Genomic DNA, 18,054 nt, shown 5'->3' on the forward strand with positions numbered 1-18,054 from the left:
TTTTAATTTTTATGTATTATATAGAAATTAAAACAGTGAACACAGTCTATATCTGCTACTCCGAAGTCGAGAAGGTTGGTGGCTGGGTATACGATCGGGTGGTGTTTCATTGTGAACGATATTGTACAAATTTTGTGATAAATTCAGTCTGTGATCAGACGGTGAATAAATAAATAAATAAATTGTTTATAAAAACTGCGAAAGTACATGCTATTAAATATCGCCAGATTTTTGTTGTAAATATTCCATTTGAAATTTATGTAAATAATTCAATCGATAGCAAAGTAAACAATCTCAGAAGTTTGATCTAATCTCTCAGAATCGTATACCGGAGAAGTGCATCCTTAATGAAACTCTCCAATCGCGAAATATAAACATACAAAATACGATAAATAAATTAAACAGACGCCATCTATTTGGACATTGCCAAGGCTTTTGACTCGGTTAACTTAAAATTGCTTAATAAAAAACTAGAAATCATGGGATTGAATGAGCAGCTGTTAAAATGGATCGAATCTTACTTGTCTGGTCGCAGAAAAATTGTAAAGATAGCAGATACCAAATCTGACCCAATCAAAGTTACATCTGGGACGGGTCAAGGATATCCCATTGGCGCTACTTTGTTCATCATGTTTGTTATTGATCTACCATTCGTCGTTAGCGATTCTTGTATACTTTCATTCGCTGATGATACAAAAATTTCAAAATATATCTCCTCAACAGATGATTGCATTAATCTACAGAATGACTTGGATCGTGTAGCAGATTATTATGGACGCAATTTATTGAAATTAAATGTATACAAAACAAAGATCATATCATATCATCGGGGATCACTGCAATATGAATACAAATACAACATAGGCGGTGTTCAAATAGAAAGGGTCTTTGTAATAAGGGACTTGGGAGTGTTGCTTGATGAATGAACTGGGACAGCTATAGACTTCCTAAATATGAGCATAGACTGCTGTTTTTACAAATGATTACGCTTGAGGAGAGACGCAAGATTGCGCAAGTGTCTTTCATCTTCAAAATTATTCATGGAGATATGAAGTCAACTCATATATCAAACAGTTTGAAATATAACGATTCAGCGCATAATACCAGAGCCACACCGCTATTTGATATACCAATTAAAAAGAGTGATTACACAAAGTTTGAACCAATTAATTATATGTTAGCAACATTCAATGATTATTATACAAAAAAAATTCCAAACAGTGATACTAATTTAATTGATTTAGAAGTAAATTTATCAACAGTAAAACTGAGAATTGAAAAATATTTAAAACAAAACAGATGAATTGAAAACAAAAATGAAATTATTCATACTATTAATAATTATTGTTAATCTCTTTCAAAACTGCTTGATGTAAGAATTTAATTATATTTTATTTATTTAAATCATTTTAAATAAACCACCAAGGCGAAGGAACGCTGTTCGGTGCAGTTATTATTATTATTATTATTAAAAATTTCGTATAGCAATTAATTTAATTCCTTTTTAATTGAGAGGCCATACAAATAAAAAAAATACATTTAAATTAATAAAAATATATCAAATTCGCTGATCGAAGCTATATGCATATACTTAAGTATCTAACGATACTCTAATGGTACTTTAGTAACTCTTTGACATGTGAAGTTTTTTCTACCATTTTTATATTTGAAGCATTTCCGAGTTACTTCAATCTTGATTGCGACAATTTTCGGATATGGCGTATCACGGTTTCTGCCTCTTCCATATTGAACAACAACAACAACAATCATTTATAGACCGATTGTACCTTTCGGTGTGTGGTCTTTTACGTAACGACTAGCCTCAAATTCCTCTAACAATTCCTCTCCAAACTTCCCTATCGAGAGCCAGGTCTTGAGTTTCTCTACACCAATCATACCCTCTAACATCCAAATCACATTTAACCGAATCCAAATAACGTCTACGAGGTCTTCCTCTGTTTCTCGGTTCATCTGCTTCGGCAAACAAAATCTCCTTTGGCAGACGCAACTCACCCATACGTTGGACATGTCCAAACCATCTCAGTCTCGACATTCTTGCTACATCATCAAGCGACTCAACATTCAAATTATCTCGAATTCTAAGGATAGTTGGTCTGAAGATTGACTGATGAATCATCAATTTCGTCTCCTTACTCAACTCACGCTTATTGAAAACGTGTGATCTAAGTTGTGCTACTACCTTATTTCCATTCATTTAACGGTGTTCAAACTCTTTCAGAAGATGCAACCCAAATACTTGAATTGTGACACTTGTTCAAGCAAGTTTCCATTCAATTCGTATTGAATAGTTTTTCGAGTTTTACCCACATGCATAATAGGGTGGAACATTTTTGGCACAATTTTATGGCCATTTCAGAAAACATGTCTTATAGTCCCCAGATTCAAGATATGAAGAAATTTTCAACTTGCGATTCCATATAAGACAGCGACTTGAAAGGAAAGGAGGTACATTTTACTGGAAAATCATGAAAATTTGCAGTGACCCAATCACCATGAAACTTGTGTATCTTATTTTCTGACCAAAATAAGTAATATCACCAAGTTTCATGAAATTTCAACCAAAAATAAAGGTGCCTCCTATACAAAACTTTCGATTTTTTGTTTTTGAGAAAAGCTTATCCATATAAATAATAAACAGAAGCGGTGAAATTGTACAGCTCTATCTAAGATCATTACGCACCTCAAACCATTCGCTCAAATCACCATCAACTCTAACTGATGCTTTGCTGTTGGCGTACAAACTTTTAATTGCCCTAAGAAGAGACCCATTTATTCCATATTCGGCCAAAACCGAACACAACTTTGATCTTGGAATACAATCATAAGCCTTCTGCAAATCAACAAAACACAAAAACAAATCCTTATTTTTCTCATGGAATTTCTCTAGCAGCTGTCTCAAAACAAAAATTTGGTCTCGGCAACCCCACATAGGGCGGAATCCCGATTGATTTTCATCCAGAAGCTGTTCAACAATAGCTCTGGTTCGTTTTTCCAAAATTGAACTATAAACTTTTCCGACAACACTCAATAGAGAAATTCCACGATAATTATTGCAGTCTTTATTACTGCCTTTCTTATGAAGAGGAGAAATTACTGAAACGCCCCAGTCTAAAGAAACAACAGAAGAACCCCAAGCGAGATCACAGCGGACGGCAGTTCGCGCGAGTGACGAAACCACATTAGTGTGTTGAAAAGTCGAACTCGCTATATATACACGTAATATACGAAATACAGACCTAGAAGGTTGTTGGCCCCGGTTGATGTATGGTTGGAAAGCCCTTGGGCTATAGATCAAGAAAAAATATAAAAGTTTGAAAATCGGTGTATAAATTTTAGTGATCGATCGTGAATTTTTTTTAATGATTCCCGAGAAGCTAAATGTCATATATATGGCAAATATGACAAATCTGGTTACAAAATCACAAATAATCCAGTGGCTTAAACAAACATGAACGCATATTTTGCAATTGATTCACCATTCGCTGTCACTTGTAGTGTGTGTACGGCTATAAAAGAGACAATTACTCTGATTTGAAGGCCAAACTAACAAAATTTATTAGCCGGAAGATTTGAGATGTAATTCAAAATGAATTGCAAAATATAATTGAGGGAAGTCGGTTTGTAAATGACACACAAAATGTCATTACAATTGATTTATTTTGCCAGACGGATGAGCACGTCCAAACGGATAATGATTCAATAGCTACTGATGAGACATGAGACCCTGAAGGAAAATTTGAAGAAGAACAAGGAAAAAACAAAAAAAGTGAACAAAATAACAAAATGTACAACAAACTTATGGCCACGAACGGGTAGAAAATCGATTGAATTCTCAACCGTTTAGACGACCATATGGAAACGTACATGATTTTGGACGCCCAAAGAAACGCATAAATAATTGAAAGGTCATTTCAAAGACGTAACTTTGTGGACAATTGCCGTAGATATGAACAACATTCTGAAGATTGTGGCTGCTTAAGATGTTTTGACGACTATGAAAGGAGATTGGAAAACTATCAACGTGGTCGTTTTTGTCATCGGCCGCCAGCTCAATGCTGGCAATCTAGGCGCCACTTCTGGATCTCCGAAAAAACATATCTGATGATTATTTGTTTTATTTGCAAAATTTGTTTTAATTATTCAACATAGATGCCCTCGAAGGTGATACAGCGATTCCAACGATTTCCCAACTTTTCTATACCGTTTTTATAGTACGATTTATCTTTAGCTGCAAAATAGGCCTCTGTTTCAGCGATTACTTGTACATCGGTGCTAAATTTCTTTCCAGCGAGCATTCTTTTGAGTACTGCAAACAAAAAAAAGTCGCTGGGGTCCGAATCTGGAGAATACAGTGGATGTGGAAGTAATTCGAAGCCCATTTCATGCAATTTTGCCATTGTTTTCAACGGATTGTGATACGGTACATTGTCTTGGTCAAACAGCACTTTCTTCTTCGCTCAATGAGGGCGTTTCTTTCCAATTTTGTCCTTCAAACGCTCCAACAACGCTATATAATAGTCGCTGTTGATAGTCTAGCCATTTTACTTTTCCTCACACACGGAGTGTGTAAGGGGAAAGTATTGCAACGGGTCAAAATTTACGACATCTTAAGAACATGTTTTCTGGACGTTTCTGAGATCAGAGAGCCCGAATCAAGCCGTTTTGAGCATGGTTGTTGTGGGTCTGTTCCATGCTAGGGGATATCCATGCGAATTAGAATTAGCACATTAGCAAAAAAATAGGAAAATTTACATGAAGAAAATAGAGAAATTAGCAATAAATATCAGAATTAGCACTGTACAGTGTACACGTATATACTTTAGTGAGAATTTATTCTTGAATTTATTGCAATAATTAATTGAAATAAAATTCACAAAACAAACGATTTGAATAGTGTTGAGCTAAAATGTATCAAAATATGTAGTTAAATACGCTTTTTCCCATTTTTAAATAAAAATATATTCAATGGCACTTAACCAAGCACGTTCCATCTGTATTAACTACAATTTACGAATTGCAATCGGAAATGTAGATTTGATGACAGATTTCTTACTGAAAACGTATACGTCTCTGTAAACGTAAAACTTGACGTTTAACGCTAGGTAAACAATAATTATATGACAAGTACTCACACGATATTCAATTTTTCTGTTTTGGATTATTGGATTATTGGATTAAACGGGGAGTTATTCACTTCGATGCTCAAGTTACGTAACTTATTGCATGACGACCCGACTTGTGCTGTCACTCGATTGCTTGGAGAATGCTTTATAGCAGCCATGTAACTAGCCTCCGTACAGGGCCAGTGACCAGGGCATTCTTCTCAAGTCAATTGTCGTGACAGTCACAAGTATTCCATTCATTCCTAGATGGCGTTGGGCTCTTCTTATTTCAATGGAGGAATGCACATATCGCTGGTTTACCGGTATATTCACCAGAGATGTCGCACTACCTTTTTACGGTTGACGTATTGGATATTTGACATATCCAAGACACCAACCTAACGTAAAGGCACTCCATTTTACGTGTGTCTATGCTGAACCAATTATTCTTTGTGCACACACACGGGACCGACGGCTTTAAGTGCCCTCCGAAGCACTCCACTAGCCCGAAACCCGGCCAAATCTATTCCGCATAAAACCACTGATAATTCCTGAGCGAATCACGGTGGAAAAATACCGGACCAAATTTGACCGAGAATCGAACTCGTGTCCTCACGCTCACAAACCTGGCACGCTAACCACTAGTCTATTTTTCTTTTTTAGTATTTTATCAATCAATCTGGAGATCATAATGCATGTTTTTCCAAGTGGCCGCAATATTATGTAGAAAATGTTCCACCCTAATAATTTCCAAATCCTAACCTAGTAGGCATTTTACTCCGATTTATGTATGGTTGGAGAGCCATAGGTTAAGAATAAAAATTGAAGTTTGAAATTCGGACCACCTGTCTTCAAAGTATTGTCCTTTTAAAAACAGGGTAAAAATTAAGTTCAACGACCATAGATGGCCATTAAAGGGTCGTTGACCCCTGAAACCCTGATATTATGATTCTGGGGATCAATAACTTTCCAACGATAAACGTGACCGCGGACATTTTCTCGAAAAAGACTGCATAGTTTCTTTTGAAAATTTCATCAGTATAGGCCCCAAGTCAAAGATAAAAAAATGTGCATACCACACACTACTGAAAAATAAAATGTTTTACATTCGAAGAAGAACTTTTCCGCACTGTTATCCACAACATGCAATTATTACATATCTTCTACTATAAATTTAAATTCACGATAAATCTGAATCTGACATTGGTTTTGCGACACAAATAATTTTCGACGTAATTTTCATAAAAAATTTACTAAAAATGTGATTTTTGATATCAAATAAAATACCTCTATCGAGGTGAAGAACGATTTACAGATTTACATTTTGCAGTAACACATTACAATTGTAACGAAGCATTACAGTAACGTCATTACAATTGTAACCTTAGATTTTAGCATTACCAGTAATAGCTATTGCTATTCTTATAACGTTACTGGCAATGCTTCGTTACAATAATGATGTGTTACTCAACACTACCGCTAATGTCAAAAATCTAACATTAATAATAAGACTTTTCAATACAACTTTAAGTTGAAAATATATTTACAATAGATGGCGTCTGTGTTCGCTCTAAGCTCATCATTGCTCATCAACCCAATCAATTTCAATGCTGAGCTTAGAGCAGACACAAACTCCATCAATTGTAAATATATTTTCAACTTAAAGTTGTGTTGAAAAGTCTCAATATTAATGTTAGATTTTTAACAATACGGGTAACACATTGTTATTGTAACAAGACATCACCGGTATCAGCTATTGATATTGTAATGTTAGATTTTAGCATTACATTAATAGCTATTATAATTTTATTAACTATTACAAACATTTATGTTAATGTAATGGTTAGTAACATTACAATTTCAATGCTGGTAAATCTGTAGAACGAGTGATGAATAGACTGACCCCCAAAACACAAAAGTTGAAATTTTTTCGTTCTTACCCCGAAATACTTTTCCATATGGTGTGCAAATAACGTGTGCAAAGTTTCATGCCGAAAGCTCAACGCTAGATTAATTTGAGGTGGTTTATCGTACATTCATTTTTCGTCGAAAAATTGGAGTTTTTGGCCAAAAACGATATGGTTGTGCGAAGATATTTTTATTTTGACTAAAAATGTCATTTATCAATAAATTCACATAATGACCTACCGAGCTTTTGCGGCACCATTTAGCGTTGGGCTATCGGCATGAAAATTTACACACGTTATTTGCACACCATTCCGGGGTAAGAGCGAAAAAATTTCAACTTTTGTGTTTTGGAGGCCAGTGATAAAAGCAAAATTTGAAACACAAAATTTCTGATATAAATTTTGTGACGAAAATAGTCGGTAGATATTTTTTCTGTATACTGTGAATAAAAACTACAATGTTGTTTTATATCATTTGTAACTATCAAATCGAGTAAATTTGATACAATACACTGAAGAGTAACATTGCGGTAATTTTCAACTTAGTTTGTTTGTGTCACCGTTCTTATAAACTGGTCTGACAAATTACATTTTCCATATCTATGGAACCGAATCAGTTTCAAGAAGTTTTTTTAACAGTGGTGTGATTGGTCCCTGCAATGAAATTCAATAATGTTTGACACCCTCGATTCCAAAAGTTCCGGAACTTTTTAAAAATATTGGATACCAGTGGCGCCACCATATATGCTTTAGAAAGGTGGAGTTCCCATTGACATTGTGTAAAAGTATCGTAAAGATCGGATGTAAACATGTCAAGGTATTGCGTCTTATTTTTTAGTATCTTTTGCTCTCGGTGACAAAATGAATTTCAAACGTAAAATAATCAACTTTTGTGATAAATTTTGAAAGTTTTAACGAATTAGATATTTCAAAAACCATTTTATTATGATTGCTCATACTGTATATAAGCTAGAAAAACTAAGACACGAGATCCTATATCGATACATGCTTCGTATATCGAAATCTTTAGGAAAAGTCAAATTTTCAGGATATTCTCATTTTGTGGACCAATTTTCTGTGAATTTCGTGGAACCCATCATCGAATCTTTTGCTCTGATGAGCCTAATATTAACTGAGGACCTATATATTGAATAATCCATAACGATTATTGCAGATAGTCAGATGTATAGTGTCTCTAGAACATGAAATAGACAGTAAGTCACTTTTTCACGATATTGCATTTGCTCATTTTCAGTCATTTGTCAACAAAAAACTAAAATGTCCATTGCATAATTCTCCATTTTCATTTCATATATCTCGAATCATGATATATCTAAAAATTATCCTCTTTCCAACCAGTGCATTTGCTGATGAGAACCAATCGATACAAAAATTCTGTGTTCAATTTCCGACCGTTACCGATGACGCAAACATAATAACACATTCGACGCAATAACTTAGCTGTCAGTGATCCGATCCTTATGAAACTTGGACATGATATCAGTGGGGCAAGTACCTTACTAACGCATATAATATCCACTGGTATCTATTATTTTTAAAAAGTTCCGGAACTTTTAAAATGGAGGGTGGAAGAATTTGTTTGGAATTTCATCTGGACCACAGTTCAGATCATCAGGAAGAATCTTTAAATGTTGCTCCTCAGTCAAATCAATCGTTAATATTTCAGCACATGTTCTCAATCTCATTGCTATCATATCGCAGATCGCCATCAAAAGCTTTCACTTCCGAGTTATTTGGACCCCCAACCAATGGTGCCAATCGATAGAGGACTAAAAAGTACCCTAGGTAGGAGCGAAGTTTCATGTAGTGTTTTACATCTTGACACTGAAATGGAAGTCTGTATATATTTTGGGGGTAAAAAAATAAACATGGCCCCCCAAAAAGAGGGAAGGGGGGGTCGGATGAAAAAATTAATGATGCAAATCGATAGAGCGCCCCAAAATTACCCTAGAAATGTCAATCTCCTTGGTTCAATCATATATTCGATACCCAAACTGAAATTGAGTAAATTTTCGGTTTTGAGCCAATAAAAATACAGAGGCTTACGTACGCAAGCTGACTTTTCCGCATGAAACCGAAATTTTGGGAATAAACTTAAATTATGGTCTTTGTATGGTTGGAGTAACTTAAATTACCGTGAAAACTTGTGAATATTATTTTTTATTAAAATAAATAATCATACAAGTTTGAAGAAATTTCAATAAAAAAAAATAGCCTTTTCAAAGTTTCACATCATTACGGTACCACAAAGGCATGTCTTTCATACAAATGAAATTTTTTGTGGATTTTTGTATGAAAAGTCTGTGAAAAATTGATTGCATCTTAAAACTTACATGAGATTCGGGTTTCTCGTGCCAAAAAACCCCCACTACACATTCTGTCAGCGTTCAAATTGAAAGAATATAATTTTAATGCATTTTTCTCATAAGTGCCTCTTCAGAGTCTAAGTTTTACACCGATCAATCAATGTCGTTGAAAATTTGACCAGATCTATTCTCCTTAACGGGCATCATCCCGTAAAGTCAGATTTTGAATTTCATGTCTGAGCACAAAACCATCGTGTCACCAAAATGGTTGAAAAGAACAACATAGCACCAGGAACTGACAGCATATCAACAGAGCATTTAAAGCCAACTTCGTGATGAGGAAGCCGGATTCAGAACAAACCAAGAGTGCATCGATCGATCGAACACACAACGGCTCATAGAACAATCAAACGAATTCCAGTCAACGCTCTATGTAATGTTCATGGACTTTGAAAAACCATTCGATCGAGTCAACAGGAAAGAGATATAAAAGGCGCTGGTGAGATGGGGCATCTCTTTCAAAATCATCAGAGTAATTAGAGCTTTTTACTCTGGAGCGTAATGTAGTGTACTGCACAACGGAGTGAAGAGTTCGAAGTACGGACATCAATAATGCCGCATATGGACAGCTACGCGCAACATGGAACACAAGAAAAATTGCTACCAGCACGAAACTGCGAAATTACAAGTAACGTGTACTTGCGATCCTCTTGTAATGGCAGTGAAATGTAGAGCTATAAAGAACGGTTATTGTCATATAGATGTGCCAAGTCCGATATGTTAATACATTTTGTATTATGATAATATTTATTAGGATGCTATTAACTATTAACAACCAATCATACTACGCATATTAACATGAGTAGTAGTATTAGGATCGATGTTAATAGCGAGTAGTAGTATGTTTATTATCTATTAAGATGCCAAAGTTAATACGCGCCATTTGCAATTTTTCGTAAACAAACAATATTTTGACCGATTCAATTTTTATTACATTTTTTTCTTATTTGTAATTTTTATTGATTTTTTTAATTTTTTATGAATTTTATTGGAATTTATTATTTATTAGAAAATTATTTTCGATTTTTTAAGAAGAAATTTATTTTGTTTTTGTTCGGTAAACAACGATTTATACAAACTGTGGTTCGTACGTCACAGCTATGCTTAACATACAGAATTGACAAAATGCACCTTACGTCAAACGTAAAAAAGAGCGCGTTCAATACTTCATGTCATTAGAGAACCACTTGAAAAGAATAAAATCAATATACTATTATTATTTATTCATTTTTTCTTCTTAAAAAAAAAACGAAAATAATTTTCTAATAAATAATAAATTCCAATAAAATTCATAAAAAATTAAAATATTCAATAAAAATTACAAATAAGAAAAAAATGTGATAAAAATTGAATCGGTCAAAATATTGTTTGTTTACGAAAAATTGCAAATGGCGCGTATTAACTTCGGCATCTCAATAGATAATAAACATACTACTACTCGCTATTAACATCGATCCTAATACTACTACTCATGTTAATATGCGTAGTATGATTGGTTGTTAATAGTTAATAAAGGATTTTTCGTATTTAGTAATAAGATATGTTAATATTTCTGTGTTAATAGGACATCTATATATTGTCAAGTGCTTAAGTATTTGTCAACAAGTGCCTCCGCAGAATATACTGGCCAAATACCATCTTTAACAGCCAACTGTACCAAGAAACTCATTGTGAGCCACCTGATCAATTGATAAAGAAGAAGAAAAGTTGGTTCGGACATACAATTGTAATGTAATTAAAGAAACAACGCAGATTTGTTTGTTGTTAGAACAGAATGTTTAATATGTGTTTATTCAATGATCGGTGAACATCGACTGAATGTATTATTTGATTGTCCGAGAATGAATGTGACAGTCAGCATTTTTTTGCTGACAGTCAGCATTTTTTGTATGGTGGTGTTACATTTCAATAAACTCTCACGAGAAGATTCACATTCATTCTCGGACATTCATTTTCAAATGGACGTTTGGTGTGTGACGGCGGGTCCTGATTATGACCACTAGGCGGCGCGTCACACACTTACAATAGTCCGTTAAACACTACACACTAAGAAAGCTACACGATTCAATATGCCGTCAAGCACTAGACTGGAATCCACAAGGCAACATATGAAGAGGCCGACCAAAACAGACTTAGAGAAGATTAATTGAAAATGAGCTAGTCGAAGCTGAGATCACATGGAATGAAGCTAAGACCACAGCCAGTAATCGTAGAAGAGGGGAGCCTTATCGGAGGCCCTATGCTCCACAAGTAGTTAAATAAGAATACATTTGGGAATTACCCTTTACAAATTGAGAAAAATATTCTTTCGATTTGCTAGGGATTTTCGCGAAAAAAATAAAGGACTTTATTCAGCTCTTCACTTTCAGAAGCGGGAGAAAATATTCAATTTTGCTAGGGTATTTTGGCGAAGAGAAAAATCTTTTAATTTTCTAGGGTTTTTCGAGCCAATTTCTCTGAGACAACCACACATTTTGAAATTACCTTCATTGGATCGAAAGAACAAATTTCTATCTTAAATCAAATTCAATGCTTTCTGTAATTTTGACTAGAAAAACATTAAATCCAACCAATTTTTGCTTTTTCATACATGGGATTAGTGAATCCATGTGAATCTATTACTAACGATTAATTTTTTTTTGTCTAGAAAGACTTTTTTAAAAATTCCATAAAAAAATATAATATTGAATATATTATTCAATATTATTATTATTATATATTCAATATATAAATTGACTCGTAGATATAATGCAATAGTATCTCAAAGAAATTTCATGAAAAAGGATAGAAAAATATATTTTTTTCATTCTTTATAGATTGTATTTCTTTTGGTTTGTTTTGTGTTGTCACACGAAACATACGCTCAAACTAGAGGTCGTAGTCGAGTTGAAACTAGCTCACAACAAATCCGAGACGACATAGACGAAAATGGTGACTACGATGAAGATAATGCGTCAGATAATTTACAATATTACAGAACATCATCAGGAAAAGATGAACAAAATCGGGTAGTTTTGGTAGCTGCTGATGATGAATACAATGGTTTGTATGGTCATCCGACACCACCAATAAAATCTCGCAACGATTTCAATCGTCCAGTACTCAAAACGACGTCTAATGCAGTTCGTACTAAAGATGTATCTTCAAAAGAAACAGTTCAAACAATTCGGAACTACAGTAAAGTAAATGATGATGGTTCTTTCACTTTTGGTGAGTAGCTTTCATATATATTTGATATTTAGTGGTCTGGTGCGGAGCATATGACCTACTTAGATTTTTGTACGGAAAGTGCATCCAAATTTGATCGTTTATCAAAATAAGTAAAAAACACTTCTTTGGAAGTTCTCACTGTGACGCAATACTGCACATCAAATCTGAAAATGATCTGATATAAATTTTCAGTGACGCTTGCAATCAAATACACAAACAATTTTTATATTGCGTTGCCTCTCTCATTCTTAGAAAATTAAAAATGAAAATTTCATTGTGATAATGCCCAAGAGGCAACGCAATATAAAAACTTTGAAATCTACAAAATCGCTCGCTACGCTCGCCCCAATTTTATATATTCCTTTATTGTATTCATATATTGATATTCATCACATTGGAAATCATGAATATTTATATTAATCGATTTCTTGCAATGCACGCAAATTTTGTTTTGCTTTCTGCCATATTTGTTTTTACATTGAATTAGAGTTTTATGTTTGCTCTCGAATCATTTAATTCGACAGGATATGAAGCAGCTGATGGTAGTTTTAAAGAGGAAACTAGAGGTACAGATTGTGTTGTCCGTGGTAAATATGGTAAGTATTATATTATATATTATATATGTAGGTAAATATGGTATATATAATACACAACAACAGGGTGTCTCATATGAGTTGCAATATCGGAAATGTACTGAAAACTACTTAGAAAAACACGATTGGAGCCAAAAAAATTTGGTTTACAAGTCAAAATTTCGAAAAAAGTGAAGAAAAAAGATCAATGTTCATGTCTCCTGAACCAAAAGTGACCCCTCAAATCTAACAAAGTCGATTTTACACTTTTTTCGTCCAAAATTTGTTAAAAAAGGTGGATGAGAAAAATATCGATTCTAAGGCAATTTTTCATGCTGATTCCGAATTTCGGAGTTTGAGGTCAAAAAAATCATATCTTGGGGGTTTTTGACCCCCCGACCCCCTTAAGGGGTGGGGGGACTTGGAGGGCAGGGCTCCGTAAAAATTTCTCTCGTCATTCTGAACAACTTTGTAGTACATTATTTTTTGATCCGATGCACTTTTGGAAAATTTGGGACTTCCCCATCCCCCCTGGGGAAAAATTAAAAATTCTGCTCAGATAGAAATTTTCTATTTTTTACCCCCAACATACCCCCCAAAGGGTTTTTCAAAATTCTCACCCCCTAAGAGTGAGCCTATTATATGCGCCACCCTGTAGATAAATAACATAACAGGCGGGCTGAAAAGTTCGTATCGTTTCTAAGAAAGGGCGCTACCATAACAAAATCCATTATGTTTCTGGAAAGTACCATCCTTTCAAGGCATACATACGAAATTTGAGCCATATCCGTCCACTGAGTCAGAAATTATATCACTTGAAAGAACATAACCTCAAAATACACTTAAATTCTCAATTTTATGGCTTTATTCGAAAGAGGAGTCATTGTTTTTAAACTATTTTTCAACCCAGGACGCAGATATAAGTCCCCCCAAGCTAAATTCGAAATAACGAATCGATTTGTATCAAAACTAATCAAATGCTGACATCATCTGCATGACTTCCCGAGATGGCTTTTCACTGAAATTCTGAAAGCTTACATTTTCACAAAAAACACCGGATCATCTTTGTCCAAAAATGTCAAAATTGACATGTATTATTCTTTTGGCATTGTCGCATCTCATCCAAGATGATAAAACGCTATTTTGAACAACGCAGTACTAAATAGTGGCAAGGAATACGAGATAAGGTCAAAAACTCAGATTTTGTGACTTTTCGTCGTTACGTTGATTTTTGGTGACCAGTTGGAATTCAAATTTCCTCAAAATGTATTCCATGGGTTTTGTAAGACATTAATAGTTACCATTCAGTAAAAATATTTACTGGAATAATGCTTAAAACCCACTTTAGATCGCTTCAAAGTTGCCAATCGATTCCATTTGTTGTCATTTTGAGAAAATGCGGCACTCTTTGTTTGAATGAATTTTTTTTACACAAATTTTGGAGTAATGTATTGAAATAAGTATTCTACAAGATGTTTGCGATCCATTCTTCAGTATTCACTAAAAAACAGCCATCCTTCGGGGCAATTTCTTAGATTTTTTCAAGCATCTCTTCGAAGACCCGTACTTTTAAGGCAAATTGAGGCGTTCGTCATCTCTGGCGTTTGTGACCACATACATGTCAATATTGACTCTGTATATAGCCTCAGATGGTAGTGGAGGGACCAAAGAATACCTCCAAGTGTTCAGTTTTGGATTCGCTGATGGATTTATCAAACAAAAATTGACCTAATTAGCATGGTTGAAATTGATTTTTCGCACACAAAGAGAAATGCTGGAGATTGGTTCATTTCAAGTGCTATAATTTCTGACTCAGTGGACGGATATGGCTCAAATTTCGTAAGTATGCCTTGAAAGGATGGTACTTTCCAGAAACATAATGGATTTTGTTATGGTAGCGCCCTTTCTTAGAAACGATACGAACTTTTCAGCCCGCCTGTTAAGTCCCATATTAAGTGCCAAACCCGAATAACAAGAATTTTCTGGGATATGAGCTATGCGGCATATTATAGCTTAGACTTGGACCTAAAATCGGTGAAATTTTCAAAAAAATCCATGAGATTGTTTTTGAGGTAATGGACGTTATGTGTCCGGCCGAACGGTATACTTTTTGTTTTTGGCCAATTTGGCCACTCCAACTTAAAATTTTTGGACAGCAAATGACACCATTCGATAGCTGGCTTTAATGACCTTTCCAGCGATATGCATATGTCCGGGATGTGTCAAGTGGATGTGCCTCGGTGTCCGTGGGGAGGCCGGCCACGGCCAACATGGCGACCATATCGAAAAGTGCCGGAACAAAAAAGTCTTAGCACAGAAAGTTTCAAAAAGACCAGAAACAAGTACGCAAAATCGCGGACAGACAGATATATCAAATTATGTATGAAATTCATATAAAATTTTTAAAATAATAAATTTTTCGAACGGATTAACCGATTCCGACGTTAAAGGTATTGTTGGAAAGGTATTGAGCTCTAGAATAAGAATATCGATGTTTCAGGGGTTAATGACCTCATTTAGTGCCATCTATGGTCATGAAACTGAATTTAGACCCTTTTCTTGAAAGGTCCATATTTGAAGACAGGTGGACCGATTTTCAAACTTTGATATTTTTTCTTGATTTATAGCCCAAGGGCTTTCCAACCATACATCAACCGGGGCCAACGGCCTTCTGGGTCTGGATTTCGTATATTACGTGTATATATAGCGAGTTCGACTTTTCAACACACTAATGTGGTTTCGTCACTCGCGCGAACTGCCGTCCGCTGTGATATTAAGATGCTATTAAATATTAAAATCAATCATGATACGAGTATCAACATGAGTAGTAGATATCATGATACCGAAGTTAATACGCACCATTTGCAATTTTGCATGGATTTTTATTTTTGGTTTTGTGTTATTAGAATGTCTATTGTAAACATTCATACAAGAGTGAGTGAGACAACATGAAAATAAGATTTACCAAGCACGATTTGGGTGACAGAGATGACACATTTTTTAGACCACTTGGTTGTGTTTGAGAATTGAGGAAAAATTGTATTTTTTTTTTCACTTTTTGTGCTCTATACCGAGTCTCCGAGAGTTGCCATATAAATCGCAAAAATGAAAAAAACAATTAATCTTAAAAATTAATTAAACAGAAATCTCAATTTTTCGATTTTCACACGTTGTGTCACAAATTCAAATGTTGACATTTTTGGGAGTCACAAATTAATCACTAAACTTATGCATCATTAGATTTTTTTTTTTTGCTTTTATTCAAAATTTCGCTAAGAGACTTTTGGTCCAATGGGCCTAAATAGAAAAATGGACAAAAGTGGCCGAAGGTCTATTCCATGGGCTGGAATAATGGTGTCACAAATTATCACAAATTAGTCACTAAATCCCTAAAAAGGTTTCAAGGCAATCGCAAAAATTTGCCAAGTCTGGATAGGATGAGCCACAAAAGAGACTTGAAAAAAAAACAACACTGAAGAGAAAAAAAATCCAAAATTATTGAAGTTTATTGTTGAAAAATGGCTTACACTCTCCAGCAAGTCACCGATGTAAAGAAATAAAAAAATTGTGTTTTTTTATGAGAATTTGTTTTTAAATCAATTTTTTTAAGATAATAATCAGCATTTATGCAATTTAGATTTCATTTTTCAACATGCATTTATTTTACAATTTAATTACAACTGTGAAAAGGTTATATTGATCCGGATGGTAATAAACGCGAATTCACATATGTATCTGGAAATCCGTGTGATCCCAATAATCCTGACCAGAACGAAGAAGACCCAGAAAAGGAATCGGACAAAAATGAACCTGAAAATGTGCCGGTAAATTTTCCACGCAAAATATTGCGTCCAAGTACTCAACGTCATCAAACTACTACACATCCACCAACAACTGTTTTCCAAAACCAATACACAAGCAACACCTATAATTACGAACAAGACGATGAAGACGAAAATGGTGAGAAATGTTGAGAATACTTTTTTTATTTTCCAGATTTCACTTATAGAAAATAGACCACACCGCAAAAAATTTCTGAAAATTCATTTTCTTTTGTATTACTTTTTTAACCAAAAGCTTCCGCTAGGCCGCAACATATTCCTGTTCCAAAAGAAGTTACAATTAGACAAAAATCACGAATTACAATCAATCCAACACCTGGTCCATTATATCAAATTCAAGCTCAAACCAGTGCTAAGAATAATTTTCGGAATACATTAGAGACAAATCCACCGGCAACAACATATAGACCAACTATACAGTTTTTCGCTAAAAAATCCACACCAATCACTTATTCCAAACCATTGGAGTTGACCGACAATAAGCCGATACATTTTGCCACTCTTAGAAAACCAGTTGATTTTGCAGCAGAATTTCAAAAATTCCAACATGCCAATATAGTTACATCAACTGCAACACCGCCACCAAAAACACAAAATCTCAAAACGTACCGACCACAGAACACTATCCAAAAAATTGAAGTACCGAACGCCACACCTAATCCTATTTATGAAACTAAACTCGTATTCGATCCGACAACAGGTCAAATAGAATCATCACTTTTCCCACAAAATGTAGCCTACCGAATTCCGGCAACATATGTTTCAACTCAACAGCCACAATTTCATTCATCTTCCCAAATAACTCTAGAGCAATTGCAGCAACAAAATCAGCCAGTTTTCCAAAGACATTTACAAGCATCTGCATCTCGCGCACCTCTCCAACTTCCACAATTTTCACAACAAGTAAAGACTAAATTATTTTTGTTTTTGAGAATATAAATATTAGGGTGCATCGATTTTTTATTTCTGAAAATGAAAAAAACGGCTAGTGCGGCTTTTGTAGACCTGGTCGA

At 34.6% G+C, this 18,054-nt stretch overlaps 1 protein-coding gene across 4 annotated transcripts in view; it reads left to right on the forward strand.

The window, feature by feature from the left end:
* LOC116338388 overlaps nt 1-18,054 on the forward strand; it is a 30,836-nt gene that overhangs the window by 7,386 nt on the left and 5,396 nt on the right. For all 4 annotated transcript variants that reach the window (XM_031763596.1, XM_031763598.1, XM_031763599.1 and 1 more), the window contains 4 exons: nt 12,234-12,627; nt 13,152-13,223; nt 16,890-17,159; nt 17,277-17,944. In XM_031763596.1, the coding sequence (XP_031619456.1) occupies nt 12,234-12,627; nt 13,152-13,223; nt 16,890-17,159; nt 17,277-17,944 (1,404 nt within the window). The remainder of the gene's footprint in view (nt 1-12,233; nt 12,628-13,151; nt 13,224-16,889; nt 17,160-17,276; nt 17,945-18,054) is intronic.

The sequence above is a fragment of the Contarinia nasturtii genome, unplaced genomic scaffold, assembly GCF_009176525.2.
Source record: "Contarinia nasturtii isolate CC-2019 unplaced genomic scaffold, AAFC_CNas_1.1 Cnas_scaffold_406, whole genome shotgun sequence".
NCBI classification, from domain to species: Eukaryota; Metazoa; Arthropoda; class Insecta; order Diptera; family Cecidomyiidae; genus Contarinia; species Contarinia nasturtii.